Source organism: Solanum stenotomum, chromosome 2 (genome assembly GCF_019186545.1).
Source record: "Solanum stenotomum isolate F172 chromosome 2, ASM1918654v1, whole genome shotgun sequence".
Classification (NCBI taxonomy): domain Eukaryota; kingdom Viridiplantae; phylum Streptophyta; class Magnoliopsida; order Solanales; family Solanaceae; genus Solanum; species Solanum stenotomum.
The window spans coordinates 10,371,112-10,394,114 of NC_064283.1; the positions used below are offsets into that span (position 1 = coordinate 10,371,112).

The following is a 23,003-nucleotide window of genomic DNA, read 5'->3' on the forward strand; positions in this document are numbered from 1 at the left end:
GTTTAGGTAATAATTTTAAAGAAAATTAGAAGTTGCTTATATACAAATACAGTTTATATTTAGAGTCAACAAGTATATATTCTGTTTTAGTTACATGTTCATACTATATTATAACATAAATTTATTATATTTCAAGTTGTTACTTGGAGATATTATTGTTAATGTAGATTAATGAGTTAAAATTATCCCCTTCCAACTTTTAAGTATAAGGTACTCCCCCCCACCCCCACCCCCTCCCTCTAAATAATTAAAACACCACTGAAATAATTCATCTCATATATAATATAGTTTTTGAATACATTCTATTTTCTTCCACGCATACACAAATATATATGGTTGTACAAATAATAAAAAAAATGATAAGATTTAAACTTTGTCGGAATACATAAAGACTTGTATTAATCATTAATAAAATTTAACTATCCTAACTATCTAGATAAGAAATAAAATGCAAAGTTATAATAATTATAAACTAATTATTAAAATGAAAAGAAAATAAATAAAGGAACTTTACCAAGAAAAAAACAGATTAATAAGATTGAAATCGATTTAGAGGGCGATGGGTTATCTGCCATTCAATCTGTATTCTTCAATTGAATTAACTAATTGATTTATCTAGTTTATTTATTAATAAAATTAATATTACTCGTAAAAACCTCTTGAATTCTTAATTACCTACTCAATAAAAAAAATGCTTAAACAAACTCAATTTCAAATTTAAAAAATCACAGTCTTTTTAATAGACGAACAGGAGCTTAAACTAATCAAATTCGTGAAATTTCACTAACAAATTGATTTTATTATATAGTTTATTTGATTGATTTTTATGGTCAATCAATATAAAGTATGCCATTTTTTTGGTCGTATATTTTGTGCACACCAATTTTTTTATTTTTTTTTGGTATGCCATTTGATCAAAACAAGGGCAAGTTAGTCTCAATTGGGAGTTAGGTCAATGTGAAAATTAATTCCTCATTAATGGGAGATGGCACTACTTATTTGACATATTCTAGTTAAGTTCTTTAAGTCCTCTTCCATTCAAAAAGAAAATATTTCCATTTATTTTACTTGCCAATTTTAGTATATTAATGATTTTTTTTAGTATTAATTAAATAATTTTTAAAGATCAAAAGTTAAATACTAATTAATATAAGTATTATAATAAAATATCAATCATAATTTTTTAAGGGGGACGTAAGATTCAAAATTAACAAGTAAAAATTAATAGAGAGAAAAAATTATATTCCAAATTATGGGATTTCATTTCCTTTTACTAAGGAGGAAAAAAAATGTTTTCCAATTTTTTGGTTGGTAAATTTTGAAAATATTTTTTTAGTTGTAAAATCGAGGAAAATGAATTTCATAGTAGATATAGGAAAGTAAGTCATATTAAGTGGTATAACACATTAATTAGGAAATCAAATACATTTTGAAATATAGGTGAGTGAGTAAGAGAGGAGAGAGGAGAGCCACGGTAGCCACATGCGAATTCATTTTGATATAATATATTTGAAATAAATTATAACTAATTTTGATCCTAAAAATTCAAGTTAATTTCAAAAAACTCAAGAAAAAACATATAATTAAATCCTAAACTAATGAAATTTATATTATCTACCCATTTAATTATTAACAACAATAACAATTTAATGAAAAGAATAAAATATATACCAATTTTATTCTTATTTTACTTTTAGAATTTGCGACTATTACATTAAAAAAACTAGATTTATCAAAAAGGATAATGGCGTGGCCACAAATTCCTTTGTCAACAAAAAGAAGTAAAATAAAATAATAAAAAATAAACAAATAGAAGGCAATCAAAAAGGGACCCATCGCTATCATGCGCCACAGAGTCACTATCCCCAATCTCCATTTGTTTTTTTATTTACCATTAATTTTTTTTACTTAAAATACTATATTAGTAACAATTTTATTTTCCTAATATAAATCCAGTACTATTCACTAATCTTCAATACAAAAAGTACTCCCAATATATATATATATATCCGCATAAATCCGTTTCTTCTTCTTTCAGCTCTTCATTTTCTCGGCGATTTTCTGCTCAGCCACACGATTCCGACGTTCTCCTCTTCCCGTACTGTTTTACACTCTTGTATAATCTATCAGTAGTGATCGTCGATGCATTCGCCTGTCCGGTGAACTTGTCGTTGCCTTGTTATCGCTCTCAGATCTGTGAGTATTTCTACCTTTTCCTATGCTGCTGCGGAGCGATTTTTGTATTCGGTTTTGGATTTCGTTTAGTTGATTTCTTACTTATTAGTGTTAATGTTGTATTTGCTTTGCTCTGTGGTGATTTCAGAGTTTTTTTTTTTTTAGATCTTTGAGTATGTGACTGAGAGGTTTACAGTGATAGTCTTTAATGTTACTTGTTTTTGTATAGATTTGTTTTGCATTGAAGATTTTTGTTAAAGCATAACTGGTGTAATTTTATTTTTACTTGTTTTTTTTTTTAATTCATATTGAAGCACAAAATAGGTGGTTCATTGACGGTTTGAATCTGTTTTCATTTGGTCAGAGTTTAGTTTCATGTTTTTGTTAATCCTTTTACTTTTTTTTTAATTGTTGATCTTTTTTAGAGTGTTCTGCCAGTGATCTATAGTGTTCAATGCAGTGTTGACTATAGAGTCCGCCTATTTTGACTTCGATTTGACATGGGTTGTAGCATATGTAAATTAATTAACTTGATTGAAAATAGTTAATTATAATCCTTTTGACAGGTATCTAGTATTCTGCATTCTTACTGCGTGGAATAGGGGCTGGAATAATTAATTAAGGAAACTAGTCAAAGAAAAAAGTAGTACGTACAACCAGGAGCACTCATTCTAGTCTCTAGAGCCTTTTGTCTATTGTGCATATATTTTTTCTTTGGCGATTTGGCAGTAAAAAATTACTGCCCTGTTTCTTTTATATGATTCTATTTGACCGAGTAGGGGGCTTAAGAAGTTAATTTGACTCATGTGTTGTATTAGTGAATCTTGAAGAAATAAAGTAATTGTTAAGAAAGATAGTTTAAAAGTCAAATATCACCTCAAAGTATAAAATAGTATGGACATGAATTCTTGCTCAGGGCTTAGTTCAAGTAGCAGAGGCTGAGGGACTTATGAGTTGTCACCTGTTTGGCCAAGCTTATTTTTTTGTCAAAAGTGTTTATTTTTTAAAAGTAAGGTGTTTGGCCAAACTTTCAGGAGAAAATAAGTGTTTCTGAGGAGTAGCACAAGCTGTTTTTCAGAAGCTAGCTAGAAAGTAGTTTTTCCCCAAAAACACTTTTTTTGAAAAATGCACTCAAGAAGCACTTTTAAAAAGTTTCGTCAAATACTAATTGTTGCTCAAAAGTGCTTTTTAAATTTATTGGTCAAACACAAAATGCTTCTCACCAAAAGTATTTTTTTGAAAAGCACATTTAAAATAAACTCTGTTAAAAAATAAGTCGATTTTAGAAGCTTGGCTAAACATGCTATTAGTTTGCACATTCTAGCTCTGCATCATGTGATCTAAGGCTGGTATTTAAGTGGAGAAGGATGTACCCTTTTGTCCGAGTTTCGAAGGCTGTAATTGGTAAGGGTTGGCTGTGGACATATTTCTTGGTCTAAACGAATTCTTGATGGCTATAGAAGTTGTATAGAAATGGTATGACGTCAAACATTTTGAGTCATTGCAAAAATGGAACTAGTGTGAAATGAACTGAAAAAGGAGTACTAGATCCTTATATGTGTTACAGAAATGAGTTTTTGTAATAAAATAATTGTGTTCTCTGTTTTCCTTTTTTTCCATGTTTGTAATATTTCATATGCTGCTAGTCTGACAAGCAGTTATCGGCAATGTGAGGCAGGTGCTTGAAGTTCCCCCTAAAGGTCGAAGTAGCTCTAGACAAAAGCATTTGCATGTCGACCAGATGAGCAGAACTGATGTTATTTGCAGTAGAAGGAGGAGGTTTCTTCTCGTCTTCAGCTTCTGGATATAGCAAGGGCCTGACCCTTCTACTCTTGGGTCAGAAGAACGAAGAGAAGCCCATGAGAGTTGCACCGTGGAACCAGTACCAGTTGGTGGACCAAGAAACTGATTCTGATCTCCAGCTGGCTTCCGGGAAGAACAGGCTTGTCCGCGGGTGCGGCTCCTTTGTATGCTTTGGTCGCGCTGCCGCTGGACTTGAGAGCCCAGCTCCCCTTAAAGTCGGTCCTACCCAACTGCCAGAAGTCTTGCCCAGCTGTCCCGCTTCAGACAAGGGCAACAATCAGCCGCAATGTGTTAATATTGTTGAAGACAGTTATATTTCACCAAAGCTTGCTCTTAAGAGTAGCCTAAAAAAACCAGTAAATAGTGTTTCCATTTCTGGTGGTAATGAACATGATACAATTTCTGAAAAGGTTGATGATGCCCCCAACCCTGTGGAGAAAAGGAAAGTGCAGTGGACCGACACAACCGGAGGAGAACTTTTTGAGATACGGGAATTTGAGCCTAGGTATGAGCTCCATTTCTTCATCTTTAATCTGGTGTTTGTTTCTTGCTGTTTCGCATTCTAGGCATTGTAAACTTTTTTACCAATTACTAATTACATCCAACTTAAATGGTTTTAGTGATTTCAGTTCAAAATAATATCGTTGTGTCTGTTAAAAGAACTAGACTATTCATGTTAGATGGGGATTTAGTCATATCCTGAAACAAATAGCTCCCTTAAAAATTCTCGAAATGTCTTGATTAAGGCTTGCATGCTTAGTTCCATGGTTTTTCAACTTAATGTTGTGTGCCTTGACTGATAGGCATGTATTTTGATGGTAGAATCAAAGGTTTTCGTTAATGTCTCTGACATCTTCCGCAGGTGGCAACATGTCTTTGTATTGTTCTTGTGAACCACTGCTTCAAGGCACAAGATACATTTGATAAGACTGTTGTAGGTCCTTCCATTTGTTGCTTTATGAAGTATAATAGCCCATAATGCTGCAAACTGCTTATCATTTCCCAGAAGTCTTCTTCTTTCCCTTACATTATCTATTTCCATACTTAAAATTTCTCTAAACAGTTTGTGGTAGAAACATGAGGTGCTAGAGATAATAATTTTTATGTGAACATGCAGAGTATATGCCCTTAAATATCTAGATGCCATATTTGCAGTTTAGCAACTCGAAATTGCTTTTCTGCAATTTCCATATCCTTTGCTAATTATGATTATTGCATCTTTTCAAGCTAGTATCTTAAAAGTCTTAAGGAGTGTTCCATCTGAAAAACAATGTTTCCTTAGGGTGTAACCATATCAATGCTTAGGATAGCACCTGAATTGTCTTTTTTTTTTTGCAAGACATTTTTGTAAGTATTTTGTTATGTAATTTATTATTAGTTGGAGTTCCTCATTTGAGATTGAGGTGTTGTTGATTGATTGGGTTATGAAGCTGCCTTTAATCATCTAAGATTTCACATATGCGAGAAACTTTCTAGAGAAGAGAACAGATTCCTTCATGATATCGACTTGGTTTCTGTTATTTCCATGGATACTCAAATTCCTCTGAAAGCAAAGTGATGGAACAGAAGAGATTTTGGCAAGAGAAATAAAAAATTGTATCTAGTCGTCAACTATGTGAAAAACCTGAGATTAAGGGGAGATACTGAAAGAGGTAAACATGTAGTTTTCAGTTGGAACAGTAAAAAAGTTAGGATGTATTCAACAGAAGGTGAGGTGGTTAGAAAAGGAGTTTCAAGCCGGTTTCTTCATTTGAAGCATAAGATCAGAGTTATTCATTTGTACTACTATATATTGTAGTATCTCCAGACTCCAAGTGTCTGGGTTTGTCAGATTTTTAGGTATTTTATATCTTATTTGGTTGGGGGTGAAGACTACTTTTCCTCCTTATCCTCACAGTTTTGGGTTAACTATCTGGTGTTTTTGTTCCATTAAGAACTATGCTGATGCCCTCAAATATGCAGTGTGAAACAACTCCAACGGGCTTGACTCGTAGTGTTCCAATTACATGTCAAAATTCAAAAGTGGTGTGTAAATAGCCCAAACATATTAGGGGGAGCATATAGTATTATCAGTTTGACAAAAATATTTCGTGAATTAGAATATTGTTTGATTCTCCCCTAGCATCTTGAATCTCTTTAGGACATCTGAATTGATTTCAACTTTTTTCTTCTTCTTTTGATTAGTACAGTTGCTTGCAAATTTTCAAGACAAGGTAAAGCTAAAGAGAATATTAGTTTATAAATTTTCAAGACATGGTAAAGCTAAATAGAATATTAGTCTATAAATATGGGGATCATCTGAATTTGCACATATTCAATGTGTTCATTGTACCTACAAATTCTTAGAGTAGAAACTTTGGTCTGAGGCCTGTAATTTTCATAACAAACACTTCTACATCTTTGTACAGGCATGCGCCTGTGTAATTTTCCCTGAAATATTGTGTGTTATATGTTGATCCCTTGTCTGGTGAAAAGTCACTTGCTTTCTTATATTTAGGTTGCCAGCTTCTTAATTTTGCATTATACATTTTACATCAGTCATCAGCCAAGTGACCCTTTATACTGATTCTTTCGTTGTTCCAAGCATGCAAGTCTTTTTTGCTTACTTTCATGTACTTGTGATTGCAGCGATGATGGTGAATCAGATGATGAGTTTGAGAGTGGGAATGAAAGAACATGTTCTTGCAAGATAATGTAATTTTAGCTCCTTGTAGAAGGTTTCGTGGGCTGATTGTCATTTAGGAAGGCGACAATCAAGGTGCTGCAGATATTTTTATGGGAAAAGTTGGTTTTGTGACATGCCTAGCTCAACTATCATTCGGGGCAATTGAAATTTGAGGCTGTATTAGGTAGTGTGGCCACATTGATCATGGGCTTTTCTGGTTTTGGCTGACTAATCTATTGTCTATATTCAAATTCTTGGATGACATTTTTGTTTCTCTGGGGTCTGCTTGTCCATTGTTTTCATAATTACATATTTCATCTTTTTTCAAAATCTTCTTGTTTAAAAAATTTCTCGTCTTCTTTTCCTCCCAGACAGGATGAATTAAATATGGACATATAAATTTGTAGGAAGCTTGTGCATCTTCATATAGTATTATAGATGTGTGCAGTAAATGTTTAAGCACTGAAGCTTGCTAGAACTTGTATATTCATGTATATCAGCTGTAAAAGCAGGATGCCTAATCTTTAGTGAGCAATAACATTCATTATCAATTAGTGGCAGAGACATAATTTTTATCAATCATTGGTGTTCATCATAGGGCATAGGCAAGTACTGAAAAACACGAGAAATTCTACTTATGGACATTTTAGCCCTTTGTGAAGTATTTCGTGGCACTTGCCTTCTTTGTTCTCTTCAGACTTTTTTTTATCATCACTTGTATTTGTCGAAAAATGTTACTCGTCATACTAACAATTAAATTTTTTTGCCAATGAAGGTACTTTTGATCAATTCAATTGCATCACTGTAATCTAAGGTGTGTTTGATACCAAAGAAAATGATTATTTACAATATAAGTGTTTTTTATGGCTATTTTTTTTTTGTATCTGTTGTAATGCATCTTTCACTTTTTCTTGTATGAAAAAAGAAATCTTTCTTTTATAAAATATATGTGTTGTTACTTGGTATTATACTCCTTCCGTCTCTAATTATTTGTCTATTTTTTCTTTTTTAGTTGTCCCTAATTACTTGTCCATTTTGATAAATCAAGAAAGGAAATTTTTTTAATCTATTATATCCTCAATTAATTATTTTGAAAAAGATAAAACTTCTTGAAAATTTTAAATTTTTAATTCATCCACTTCATAATTAATAGGGGTAAAATTAAATTCACTATGTCAATTTTTTTTAAAAAAATATGTGTGCTAATTCAAAAGTGGACAAGTAATTAAGGACGTATGAAGTACATACTTAGGGTGTGTTTGGTATGAAGGAAAATGTTTTCTTAGAAAATGTTTTTTTGGAAAACAAGTGAATTTCTAACTTATTTTCTCATGTTTGGTTGGCGAGTAGAAAATATTATCTAATATTTGGTTGGTGAATGAAAAATATTTTCCAAAAAATGTCTTTTATTTTTGGCTTGAGACAAAAAAAAAAACTCTTTATGAAAATAATTTCTGATATGAAAATCAACCCCGATAACTGATCTAGGACCCGACCCCCACACCTAACTAGGACAAGACCCGATGATCGTTCCAAAATCGAACCCAGGAAAAAAACTTCAAAAATAATTCTTTTTTTTAAAAAAATTGATGGGGTCGTGGGGGTGGCATAAAAAATGATTTTTTTAAACTTTAAAATATTTTTCAAAAACATCTTTTTTTAATTTTTTTTGATGGGGTGGCACGGCGGGGGGATAGGGAATGACGTGAAAAATGAAATTTGCTTGAGGGGGGTGCGTGGGTACGGGATATGGGTAGTGTAAGAAAAAAAAATTAAAGGATGAAGTAGAGTTTTAAAAAATGTTTTCATTAATTTTGGAAGGGAAGTCACTTTTCTTAAATTTAAGAAAAATAAGTTGATTTGAAAAAACATTTTAAGCCAATCAAACATGGGAAAATTGGATAACATTTTCCAAAAAATATTTTCCTCCCTACCGTACACACCCTTAATTGCATCCATTTTCGCATTAATTGTACATTTTCTATAATTTTTATGAAAGTATGTTTCTGTGATTTATATGCCTATTTTATCAATTAATAAAATATTTAAAATCAAATAGTCACGAGGCTTAAGCCTTGAGCCTCCTCCCGTGTCCAATTGCCAGGCAAATTATTGTTTATTTTCTTTTTAAGCAAACCTCTCATTTTTCATAATTTTAGTTTTTAATTTATTTTTAGAGTGTGGTGAGATGGTTGAAGTTTCTCCATTTTTAATCAAAATGTTTGAGTTTGAGCCTAGAAATAGAGAAAATCAGGTTAAATATGTTCTCAAAATGAATTTTAAGCCTGTAAAGGCATTTTCAACCCTACACTCTATTTTACTATCCAAATATAAAGTTCTCTATATTTTTTCAGACAACGAACTCCAACTCAACTCTCTATTTTACTCTCTAAAAAAAATCTTCTTCTCTCTCTTCAATATTATATTATTATTTCTATTTCATTTTCTTATTTCATAATATAAATCTGTTCTTTATTTTTTTAAAATAATCACCCTATATAATTTTCATGTAATATAAAACTATTATTTTTTAAATTCTTTATTTAATATAAAATTATATTTTATTGTAAATTTTAAAGAACAACTACGAAAAATTGAAAAAGAAATCAACAAGCACAACCACAATCACAAACACAACAATTCTCTAGATCACACACTATCTTTTTTCCAAATATTGTTAAATCTGAAAACAACCTAACGGATTACTAAATTATTGTTGTGATTTTAAAAATCATCATGTTATGTATTGCATTGTTATCTTGTATTTAAATTATTATGTCATGTATTGTATTTTTAAATTAAAATTTTCATTTTATCATTTAAATTTTGTGCATTCTTCATAGTGAAAATCAATAATAATATCAAATTATCTCTTTAAGTGACGAAAATTGAAAAAAATATATTTAAATATTGTTAATTCGGGATGAAAGTAGTATATATTAAATAATATATATATTTAAATGTTGTACTATATTTAAAAAGAATTACAAATATTAGAAATTTATTTAATAGCCTTATATGAAAAATAAAATGTTAGTTACAAATAATAGAAATAATATTAAAATAATGAAAAAGTGAAATATAGAGGTGAATAGTAATTCTTCAAATTTGGAGAATTACTATTCACCTCTATATAAATAGAGAATAAAGAGCTTTTTAGAGAGTGATTGGAGACCCAATTCTCTATTTTTCTCTTCAAATATAGAGAATAGAGAGTAAAATAAAGTAGAGTTGGAGATGGTCTGGCCTAGCTAATAAACATTGAAAGATAAAGTTAAAAAATAATATTTTTTCCAAGATTTCTGTTGGGGAGTATAGCTTCCACGTGGTCTATTCCAATATCCATCACCAATTTGCAATAGCCAATAATTATTGTAATTCTTCTCCCCGTGTTTCAATTTATATAACTTACTTTTTTTTTAGTTCATCTCAACATATTTTTATGTATCAACTTATATAACTTATTTTTTTTTAGTCCATTCCAAAAAGAATGACTTATTTTTATACTAGGTAACAATTTTACTTTAAAATATCTATTTTATCCTTAATAAAATAATTTATAGTCATATAAATTTCTATCATTCATTTTAGATCATAATTTTAAAAATCTTCATTTTTTTTTAAACTCCGTGTTGAATCAAACTATCTTGCATAAAATGGGACGGAGGGAGTAGCATAGTAGCGCACCAATTACTAGTAAAATATCTGTTTTATTTATTCTTGGTCACATCTTTTTCTTGTTAGAAAAAAAAAAGGAAACTTTTGCTGCCATGGAAGTGAAAGGAAGCTCTGACAGTTCTCTTTCCAACCAAAGGTTCTACTTCAAAATTCTTAACATTACTATAGTACATCATTGGTTGATGCATTTACTTATTTTTTCTTAATTTTGAAAAAACGATTGTGTTTTACTTTTATTTTTTCTTGAGTGCACCTCATCTCTTAAAAGATCGGGTAAGATCTACATATACTCTGGTCTCTTCAAACTTTATTTGTGGATAATATACTAAATATGTTATTATTCTTACTCATAATTTGGTTCATTTGTTATATGGAGATTGCTATTCAATATTAGGTTGGTTTTATAAAATGCAATCTCTTTGTCTTCATGTTAGAGTTGTTGATGTCTTTTCTTTTGAACGAATGATTTTGGTTTAGTTGTTATATATTGAGTATTGGGTTGGTTAATTAGTAAAATTATATGCATTCTCTTAATAAAATTTATTTTGGAGAAGTGAGTTTGAGTGAAATATTGCAAAACTTAGGAGCCATTGTTATATTGTGTGGTGGAATTGAGAGTTTTTTTTTCAGGCTTTTCTAGAATTAGATATGATAACTCTTTCTTTTTCATTTTAAATATATATATTCTTTTGGATGTGGGTTCGAGGATGAGGCTATTTCTTTCTTAATCAGAGATTTCGGTCTCTCGGGGTTCGAGCCCGGTATAGACAAATCCTTGGTATGAGTGCTCCTCTGAACGGAGCCTACACGGTGCCAATCCGGAATGTTCGGACTCCAATGCGATAAACAAAACTTAGATTTAAAATAAACCACGTGTGTCCGTACATTATCGTTTACATCAATAAGTTCAACCAATTATCTACTACTCCTATTGTTGGGGTTTATTTGCCCTGATTTTTTACCATAAATAGGTTTTTCCTTTAGGAAAAGGTTTTAATATTTTACTAGTCCTTTTCTTGTAGGAAAGGTTTAGGACTCTATAAATATAGGCTTGTTCCTTCTAACTTAATTAACATTCACAATGTAGTTCTAGGGTTTTGAGAGTTGTGGTTATGGGGGAGAGTTTTGTGTACCTCCTTGTATTCCGAGTGAATTGTTTGAGGTTGTTTCTCTCTATATTTTGTACTCTCATATTTATAGTGGATTGCTCATCTCCTTTGTGGACGTAGGTCGATTGACCGAATCACGTTAAATCTGTCTCTTTTGGTATATTTCTCGTTTGTCTTCTTACTCATTGTCTTTCGAGGTTTGCTTTGCTAGCTTCCGCATTACACCTGCTTATTTTCGGTCCTAACACCTATAATATAAGATTTTATTTGTACACTAAAACAATGTAAATAATTTTTTAAATACAGTGTATTTTAACTTGTTGAAGTAACAAATAATTTTTCTTATTTATTTTAGATTTGTTGATTTCACTTTCTATGGCAATCGCTTGTAAAGTGTAATTATCTTTTAGGTGATATAATTATAGAAGTTTCATCACTCAAGAGATCAAGTTAATCGAAAGCTGAATTCAACATCATAGAGAAAATAAAGGCAGAATACATCGATAATCACTTAAACTTGTTGGTAAATATCATTTAAGACACTCATGATTATTTGTCCTGATTGAGCATTTGAACTCACGATGAAATGTTATTGACACTTCAGACTCAAATTTTTGTGTGTGTTGGAAAAGTTTTAACTTGATATATGTATATCACAGGCTGTTGGGAAGAGTTGCCTTAGTTACTGGAGGTGCAAGTGGTATAGGAGAGAGCATTGTACGCTTGTTTCACAAACATGGCGCGAAAGTATGCATTGTTGATATTCAAGATGAACTTGGAAAACGCGTTTGTGAATCCCTTGGTGATGAAGAGAGCGCGTGTTTCATCCATTGTGATGTTACATCAGAAACTGATGTTAGTAATGCTGTTGATTTTGCTGTAGAGAAATTTGGCACACTTGATATAATGGTTAACAATGCTGGATTAACAGGGGCGCCCTGTTCAAATATCCTCGATTATGATCTCTCTGTCTTCGATAATGTGCTTGATGTGAACGTAAGAGGTGTTTTCCTAGGAATGAAACATGCTGCTCGTATAATGATTCCACGAAAAATAGGATCAATTGTGTCTTTGAGCAGTGTAGCAGGGTCTATTGGTGGCCTCGGACCTCATGCTTATACAGCTTCTAAGTTTGCTGTTTTGGGACTAACGCAAAACGTTGCAGCTGAGATGGGGAAACATGGTATACGTGTGAATTGTGTTTCACCTTACGCGGTTGCAACTGGATTGGGACTGAGTTACTTGCCCCCTGAACAAAGGAATGATGATCCTATCGCGGATTTTAACTCTTATTTTGGGAAGTTCGCGAACCTGCAGGGCGTGGATTTGATGGCTCAGGATGTTGCTAATGCTGTGTTGTTCTTAGCCAGCGATGAAGCAAGGTACATAAGTGGGCACAATCTTAAAGTTGATGGTGGTTTCTCAAGTGTAAATCACTCTCTTAAGGTGTTTACATAAGTACTATATTTATCAGAATTTTATAATTAGAATAAGTCTATGAGATTGTAATCTTGCAAAAACTTTTGAACTATTATGTTTGTGACTTTCATCATTTTTCATCATTTCAAATAAAATTGATGTATTTGTTCATCATGTAACGTCTCTCGTTTCTATCTCTTTTAAATGGGTCGGGTTAGTCCACATGGACGACTCACAATGATGATCCGAAAATACAACACAGGCAAAGCTAGTGTACAATTTTACACCCAAAAATTAAGGTTCATCTATTTATGTTTATCTTTTGTTGGTGTCGTGTCACAATTAGTAAATTTCATGTCAATGTTAGTCTCGAAATGATTGTCTTCTTTCATGAAAGTGTGTAAAAATATGTTAGTGATTTTTCGTGAAAGGATACGTCCATTTGAAAGCCAATCCTACGATTAAAGTTAATTAAGATTACGAGTCGATGGAGTTAGAATTTTAAGTGTATGAATTCTACGTTTTTTAAAAAGTAATTCATCATGAATTCTATATAATACATTTATACATATATTAAGTAATTTTTTTAACCCAAATACAAAACTTAATAAGCCAACCACACACACGATGCAACTTTTTCTTTACAATATATGCAAAAATAATGCCAAAACTGTTGACTTCCAACAACCATTTCAGAGCTTCATTTGCAACATCTGTTTCAGCTTGCTTCTTGTTTATATGTCTCAACTATGTGGGATAGCACAAGTTCAAGAAAGGAAGTGTATTGGGGTGCTTAGAGGATAAAACAATCAAGTCCATTGGCTTAGAGGATATCGATTGCTTACCATCAAAGGTTGCATTGTCAGAATCGAACAGTTCGACTCTTTGTACATCACAATCAAACCAAACCATAGATCTGAATAACATCAAATTTCACTAGTGGGGTTTGGAGGGAATAAAATGTATGCAGACCTTGTCACTACCTCGTGAAGGTAGATAAACTGTTTTTAAAAGACCCTCAACTTAAGATCAACATATTAATCCAAATACAAAAAAGAATAACGAAACATAATTTTGCATTTAACTTAAAGAGTTGAATGAGAAAACATGGTCCATAAGTAATACAAAAATAGTGTTGACAGTTTATCACTATCGTTTTATATACCAAAAACTTTAAATTGATATACATTAAAATTTTAATCCAATTAAATTTAAACATATAAGAAAAATTAATTCATAATTACAAGCATCATTCAAGCAATACAAATATATAAAATATATGTATACATAATAAAAGAAATAGTGTTCCAAAAATAAAATAAACATACCTCTTCAGATAAATTTTGGCTTTGGACAAAATTGAGTTGAGATGGTTGATTAATTATAGGCCTGTCAATTAAATGAATACGAGATTATGAAATTATTATTTGTGTATTCACTAAAGAAAATTATCAACAATGAAATTCTGCCGCTAAACAATATAAATGTGTTATTAATTTAATTTAGCAACAAATTATTAAATTATCTTGTTAGATACAAACTGATTAGCAAACACAATTGCAGTTGATGACTCAACTTCACCAATAGTTAAGTCAACATTATCATCTACTGTGATTCCCGAAGATTCACTTGACGACATTTTTTCAAGAAAATAATCTGTATAATAAATCAAAAAAGTTAAGAAATTAAAAATAATAATAGTTATAATATCATGCAATTTGATTATCGTATTTATAGAAACCTACAAATGTTACAATACATAGTACAACTTATGATTAACATATCTTACATCAATAAACTAAGATTGTTCTAGTAATATGCTAATTTTAAAAAATGTATTAGAGGGTCTAGATAATTAAAAAAATAATCAAGGAAATTTTTTAAAAATCACACAAACATGCAAGTTCTTATATTCAACACAAGGTATTAATGTAGAAAATTCAGTACTTTAAGTATTTATTATGTTGGTGATATTACTAAAATTTTGTGCCTTAAAAATCTATGTTGGATTATTTCAATAGATCGAATAAATTAAAATAATCATTCAATTAAAATTTAGATTTATGTTTCTTGCAGATAATATTTGGACATAAATATAATTGTTCCAAACAAAAAAATCATTACTTCTCTACTTGAGTCATTTAATTATTTAAATTATAATAAATTTAAAAATACTGTCGTAATCTAACTTTTGCTAATTAATATAAAATTATTATAAAAATTATTTGAATAAAATATAATTGATGGTCTATTTCTTTTTTAAATTATTTAGAAGGGCAGACCAGTGGATTGAAATCAGTGCCTGTGCATTATAGGTGATGAATTCTTTCTTGCAATAAATATGAAGATAGTGGGTAGTAAATTTGCCAAATGACTGATCCAAATGTTACAAGACATAAAGATAGAATAATGGGTGAAATAAAGAGTTGGTGGTTACATAAGTTACAAACAACTAATGACCACTTTCTTCTACAATTGATGAGAGTAAAGAGGCACAAATGTAATGTCCACCAATGGACATAACATGATACATAATGTGACATATAATATATTTTTATTAATATTAAAATGTCTCACCAACAATATATATACACCAACAATATATATGAAAGACACTGCCTTCTCTGATCCTGAATTTTTGGATCAAATATGATAATTTTCACGACTCAATGACGGTAATGTTTACAAATTTGTAATGCGTCGTAGCACATTCTACATTTCCTTTTCTCCTTCCTCTTCTTCGCTTCCAACCAACCTGAATGTTATTATTTAATCTCCGCCTATGATAATTCCACAAAAATAGCACTACAGTTAATCAATTAAGAAAGGTAAAAAAATCTCAGATTGCCAAATATAACAAAATTTTATTCATAAATCAAGAGCTACATTAGTAGCTGCACTTTTCAGAATATAGCATCTCTATATGTTATGTTATCTCTTCCATCTATTTTCATCTCACATTTAAATATTTCTAACTAAGCATGTATAATTAGCAATACAGAAGAGTTACTTAAATTATGCAAGCTCCTCTAACTTATAAATGCTAATATGTCAAAAATAATAAAAGAAGATGATCATGTTAGTTGTACAACTCATATCCTACATGGACATGGACATGATCATTTGACTTTTCAATAAAAGAAGTCCTATACATTTCTAAGATATGTCAAAAATTCTATTATGTGTATAACTTACCTTTTTAATTTATACGCTTTTTTCCTTATTATATCGTTTCATCCACTAATACAAATATGAACTAATTACCAATTTCCATCAAGTAAATTTGTCCAAAAGCTCGCTATCTCTACAAGTCCAATTATTTCTTGTTTGCTGTTAACTCATCTAATTTGAAAGAAATTGCCTTGTGCTGGCTCTAATAACTCGATTTTGTTAACTATAATCTATCTCAAAGCAGGAATACTTATATGTTAGTAAGAAACACAACTACTCCAAAGATAAAATCCAACCAAAATTGAGTTTTTGTTTATATCAGTTTCTTACTCTTAAGGGATTTGAAAAGATATATATACTTCTCAAGTAGTACAGTAGCACTTTATAGTAATTATATTAGTGATTTTGTTCAATGACTATTTGATGGTATATCCTCATTCTCTTGTTAAGGCATATATTTGGATGAATTTAGAAATACATATATGTCCAGCTTTATTGAAGATAATTCATTCAAACAGGATTTTCTCAAGTAGTATTGTAGCACCTAATAGTAATTATATTAGTAACAAACAAGAATACATACATGAAAAGTTATCACATTGACACTGACACCTGATAATTACTTAGAAAAATTCACAAAAGAAACAATGAAAGAAACTTACTCCAAATTTACCAGAGTCAGTACAATGTCAGACCATCGAATTGACAGACCCATCAAGACCAGTCTCCGACTTTCCTACAAAATCCTGACCATAAAAATTGACATAAGCAACAATTAAACCTCATTAATGTATCCAATTTTTTTAGTTTTGTTTTTTCATCCCAAATCTGATACCAGCTTGAGACCCAATTAATTACATATACTTGAACGAATTGAGAAATGCTCTAAAGAACAATACACATATATGTCTAACAATACAAAATTAAATTTTAGAAAACCTACGAATACATTGAATCATCATCAAATATTAAGTAGAAAATATCATGAGCCTCAATATAAATACTAACTTTTACAATATTACTGATCTTGGTACCAAATAAATTTTGACTTTGACAACACTTCCTTCCACACTCTTGCTCCGTCGAATAGAAATTGACCATTATCTATCAGAAATATAAAAGGTAAAGGATGAAAACAAATATGTACCTTTTCAAGAAAAAATAATTATTATTGTCGTATGTTGAAAGTTTTACTATAAGAGTTACCCCTAGACATTAGACAAAATGAAATCACTTTTCGGGTAGACTGCTAAAGAGAGGTCATTACAGAATAGTATTAGATAGTAGATAAAACACTGCTCAGATTTATTTTAGGCCACATCTATCTGCAGATGAATGTATTGAGGCTTTCCAACAGACAATTTATATTCCTGATAAGTGAGAATTTTATAAAATTGATCAAGATGACAAAGCTAAAAAAATTCTTTAACTGATAACAATGTCACAAAATCAAGGGACCTAAACCATACAAATATTCATGAAATTTGTAGCGCTTCACCATAAAATATCAGTTCAGTTATAAATCAATCATTCGACCTCATCATTCTCACATTATTATATAGTATTAATGCTTAGTAAATTGTAGAATTGGTGCCCCAAATCTTAAAGTTCTTAGACTATGGCACTTCTGGAAAAGTGACTTTTGTTAATCTGTAATTTTTGAAATACAGAAAATACTGTTAATTATTATTACTAACATTGTATATAGGGATTTGAAGAGAAGTGATTTTTAGGCTAGGTTTGCATATGACAAATCAAAGATACAAATAAATCTAAAATAACTAAGTCAAGAGTACAAGTATGTTTGTGTTCTTTTCTTTTTTTCTTTCCTAAAAGGTGCTCATAGTCGAGTATCATCTTCAACTTCAGATATATGGTATTTTAGCAGCATATAAGTCAAGCTCACAGAAACTACCTTTGATGTTCCTTCTCTTCTTGTTGATGTTAACAAGTAGTTTCTGATTTTGCATCAGACTGAGGAAGATGGAAGGGTCTTTCCCACTCATCTATTATAATTCATTGCCTCATGTCTGAGGCAAAGAAGATCGGAGGTAGATAAACTGTTAGAGTGGGAAAAAGTCCCACATTGGTTGGGGAATGGACTGGTGGTCTCCCTTATATGGACTTGGACAATCATCCCCTCATGAGCTAGCTTTTGGGGTTGAGTTAGGCCCAAGTGCCATATTTTTACATGGTATCAGAGCTAGATCCATTCCCGTTTGGGCTCCCGGTCCACGTGCCAGTTGGGCCTGGGCGTAAAGGGGGGTGTTAGAGTGGGTAAAAGTCTCACATTGGTTGGGGAATGGACCGGTGATCTCCTTACATGGACTTGGACAATCCTCCCCTCATGAGCTATCTTTTGGAATTGAATTAGACCTAGGTGCCATATCTTTACATAAACTATTCTACCACAATTTTATTTTGTCAAAATTATTTGGGAGCATGTGTGGTTGCATAAGCTTTTACTTCTATTCACGTTAATCCCTGTACATTCATATCCTTAGAAAAACTCCAGGGGCAGGGGTGCTTACATCCATTATCTAAATTATCAGTTTGAATAGCTTTGACTTTCTACTCTTGTAACGTCACATTTCCTTGAAAGCAAAATTTTCTGTTGGCTTCAGTGTGTCTACATATCTCTCTCCACACGGACACTTATATGGCATTTACCAGTCAACATGAAGCCAAGTATTTGCCAAGAACATCTTGGTATTTGAGAATGAGATCCTTTAATTTTCAGTGGTGTTAGGTTTCCCTCGTTACCTAAGCATCTAACTTACCATCCGAGTTTGGAGACTTCTGTTTTAGTAGCCCTGCATCATCATCACTATAAAAGTTGATTAAAAATTTTAGTGGCCGGTATGAAGTCGATGACTTAAGGGAGAAGAGGAATGAATAAAGTCATAGCAAGGAGAGGAATTTAGCTAAACTATAAAGGATGTGATGATGTGAATGAGAATCGTTCGCTATCGATTAAAAGTTTGGAAATTTTCTAATTAGCTTTAAGTGTTTGTTTTCTTTGTTGATACTTACACAGATTACCTAAGAGCAATGAATAGCATGGTGCAAATTTGGATGCAATTATGTCTCAGACTGACTTGGCGCTAAGTACAATGTGTCAGTTTAATGATATTGCCTATCAGAGCAACTACTTGAGTTTATGAAGTTTAACGTTGTATGTTATAGATATAATCTTCTAAAAACAGAAAATCTAACTAATTTAAAACCAAGCTGTGCATTTGTTCTTAACATGTTTAAAAGAGTTCCTTTTAGAAGTTCCCAAGTTTTTATTCAAATAAATAAAGCTACATCTTTCACAAAGTACAATCTTCAAGAAAAATGACTTTACCAAATAAACAAAATAAAGTACGGCTAAATATAAATCTTTAAACCTAAACCTAAGATAAAAGGCATGTAATTTAAAGTTCTGTTCAATGGGATGTAGTTATTGACTGCTATGTGCATACTTTGAAGGGAAATGAACAAGAAAGCCTTGAAGGTCTGGAAAATATGTTCATATCAGGGTCTTCGATTTTTAGTGACTTTTGGTGCACTTATAAGGAGTCAGTTAGTATAGGTGCTTGAGTGTTTTTTTTAGAGAACCTTTTATTTCTTGCTTATCTTTGGTTGTGTACGGGTGTACAAAATGATTTCTTTAACGTTAATCCTACCCAAATAATGTAATGTTACTGAAGTAAATAAAATTAATATAAATTGAAAATCAAGAAAGTTGGAATGTCACCATAACCTTAAAGACCAAAGCGGATGGGTTTCTTCATAGTAAATTGCAATTCTCCATCCATCACGATTGAAGAATATATAACATTCAATTGTTACCTAATTCTACAAAATACCAATAGATGGGTTTCTACATAGTAAATTGCAATTCTCCATCCATCACGATTGAAGAGTAGATTGCATTCAATTGTTACCTAATTCTACAAATACCAGTAAAAGTATTTCAAAATAACTAACAAAAGGTATAAGATCATCAATTGATTTTTGATTCAACAATATGATTAAAAGTATAATACAAACCAAAATTGTATTCAGTTCACTGATTGACCATATCCCACAACACTATTAAATACTGAAAGACACCTATATATTTACGAGCAGTCAAAAGACTTTGATTAACGAATGATGGGTAGAAGTAGAAGTAGAAGTAGCAAAAACAGTGGCAACAATACCTGAAGCAGCTACAATACAAGTAGCGTGGTTGTGGTTGTGATCATTGATTGCCAGTACCAGAGTTTGATGGAGAATAAGTTGAAATTGACACAGTGCTCTCCATCAGCCGTTTGCAGATGGATTCCATCCCTAATTATTGGTGAAGATTCTCAACTTTAAGTGAAAATGCCGGGGGAAGAGATGGTATTTGGACCGTTCTACATAAATGTGTAATTACATACGCAATTGTACATCTTTTATCCCTTTAGAGAAAGTTTTGGAAGATTTCATTGACAATATCGAGTAACACAACTTCACTTTTTCATATGCCTTTAAGCTCCATTTATGGGGTGTTCGATGTAAGAATTATTATTAATTACTATTAATTATTTCTTACTTATGGCCCAAGTTTACTTGGAATCAAAGTAATACCATAAATAATATTTAATAAGGAATGGATCTCGTTCGTACATTGATTACTTGATGGACGTACCAGATTAAGTCATAACCTCTATAAATTGGTCCTCCCTCCACCCATTAGGGTTACCACATATTCTCTACATTAATTCCATCGCTGACGGTTGTGGTAACATAAAGTTAGGGCAATGAGGTAGAAACCAATTTACGACTAACGCTTCCGCTTCTCTTTGTGATGATGTCTTCCGCATCAGGTATGTGCCTCTAATATTCTCTATATAAGATTATCATGTTCAAGATCCTGAAAGTATTTAATCTTACATGTGGCATCAGAGCTAGATTGTTTGAACTCATAATCTTCGTGTATGAAATTTTCTTCATTGTGCATAATTGACTGCTTCCGCATAAGATTTCTGCCTCAGGTTTAAACTTGGCAGCTATTCTCGTTTTGGCATTCTCTATGATTGAAAGGTTTTGTTTTTCCAATACTACCTTTAGTTGGCAGTACATATAACAAATTAAAAATTGTGAAGAAACGTAGTAATGCTTCAAATTTAATTCATATCATTATTTTACATGCTCATGATAAGATCTAGTGGAAGAAACACCCTCCAAATTACGTGGAGAACTCAATTTTTATACTTCATGTTTTACGGTTGAAATTAGTGAATTAATGGTCCAATCAAATTATGTTTAAAGTTATTGTTAAATCCTTTTGTAGTAGCGTAATTTTATGCTTGACTATTTAAGGCGCTTGGACTCTTAAGTTAATCTTCCCATAATGTAATTATTATGTTTTGTTTTAAATTGTCCAATAAATCAAAGTGGTCAAACTAGAGAAATTAATGTCTACGCATATAATATTTATGATCACTTGATGCATGTATTATGTTTCTATAGTTTGTTAGTCACCAAAGTAGCCAAACTAAAATGTATAAATTATTCACATGCACAAATTTTTTTGATATTATGTGTGCTTTGTATTTCTATAGTTTGTTAGTCACCAAAGTGGCCAAACTAAAATGTATAAATTATTCACATGCACAAAATTTTATAATATTATGTGTGCTTTGTATTTATATAGTTTGTTAGTCACCAAAGTGGCCAAACTAGAGAAATTAACGTCTACACATATAATATTTATGATCACTTGATGCATGTATTATGTTTCTATAGTTTGTTAGTCACTAAAGTGGCCAAACTAAAATGTATAAAATTATTTACATGCACAAAATTTTATGATATTATGTGTGCTTTGTATTTATATAGTTTGTTAATCACCAAAGTGGCCAAACTAGAGAAATTAACGTCTACACATATCATATTTATGATCACTTGATGCATGCATTATGTTTCTATAATTTGTTGTCATCAAAGTGGCCAAACTAAAATGTTCAACATTATTAACATGCACAAAAAATTTATGAGATTATGTATGCATTTGTATTCATATAGATTGTTAGTCACCAAAGTGGCAAAACTAGTATGGTTAAGAAAAAATATACACTCATAAAATTGTCATTTATCTATGAAGGTTAATTAAATGCCTATATATTGTGAATAGATAAATTGACTTTTATGTCACGCCTCGAGCTTACACCCTGGACGTGGCCGGCACTCGAAGACCATTGCTGGCCCCCAAGCGAACCCTTGGCCTGGCTTTCTTAACTCAGCGGAAACCTAACTCAACAGAATAACTCAATGCAATGCAAGGTTATAAAATAACCTAACTGATAAAATTTGACCAAAAAGGCAACTCGAGTCCCAAAATAGAATATTTACATATTTACAAAAATGAGAGACTCAAAACTAACTGACTGACTGTCTATGAAGCCTCTAAAATACTGATATGGATGTTGGGACAGACCCCGCAACATCCTAATAAAACAAAACTAGAAACACAAAATAACAGAGTCCTCCGGAATGCAAGGAGGCTCACCACTGACTCTGGAATGCTCAACTGAATCAACGGCGTGCCGGGTGCTAATCTTGGGTACCTGTGTCTGCATCATAAGAAGATGCGGGCCAACTGGCATCAGTATATGGAATGTACGAGTATGCGAGCTGGACATCTAAACAACAACTTAAGCTTGAAAGGAATACAAAAGAGAACTTACCTTGGCTTTGTTCAACTCATGAATAACTGAACTCAATATAAAGCAATGAGACACATGCAATATATATAAAGCTTGTAAAACTATTTAAAACATGACGTAAAAATCATATTTATAATATCATGAAAATACCATGCTTCCTCTCAAAGTCTACTTGTGCAATGCATGAATGAAGTCTCATACCCCCATCCATACAGCAGAACTTCTCGAGGAACCAAGCTCTTTCTACTGTGGGAGTTTCTCTAACCGACAACCACCACTATGAATCTAAGTGGTGACACA

At 31.5% G+C, this 23,003-nt stretch overlaps 2 protein-coding genes across 2 annotated transcripts; both read left to right on the top strand.

The window, feature by feature from the left end:
• Window positions 1-1,979: 1,979 nt before the first annotated feature.
• On the top strand, window positions 1,980-6,973 carry LOC125855572 (uncharacterized). The gene is made up of 3 exons (XM_049535308.1): window positions 1,980-2,196; window positions 3,854-4,483; window positions 6,607-6,973. Exons 2-3 carry the CDS (start codon window positions 3,930-3,932, stop codon window positions 6,674-6,676), a joined length of 624 nt encoding a protein of 207 aa, XP_049391265.1. The 5' UTR covers window positions 1,980-2,196; window positions 3,854-3,929; the 3' UTR covers window positions 6,677-6,973.
• Window positions 6,974-10,338: 3,365 nt separating this feature from the next.
• LOC125856853 (xanthoxin dehydrogenase-like) lies at window positions 10,339-12,985 on the top strand. Its single transcript, XM_049536500.1, has 2 exons — window positions 10,339-10,457; window positions 12,090-12,985. Exons 1-2 carry the CDS (start codon window positions 10,414-10,416, stop codon window positions 12,886-12,888), a joined length of 843 nt encoding a protein of 280 aa, XP_049392457.1. The 5' UTR covers window positions 10,339-10,413; the 3' UTR covers window positions 12,889-12,985.
• The last annotated feature ends 10,018 nt before the right edge of the window (window positions 12,986-23,003 follow it).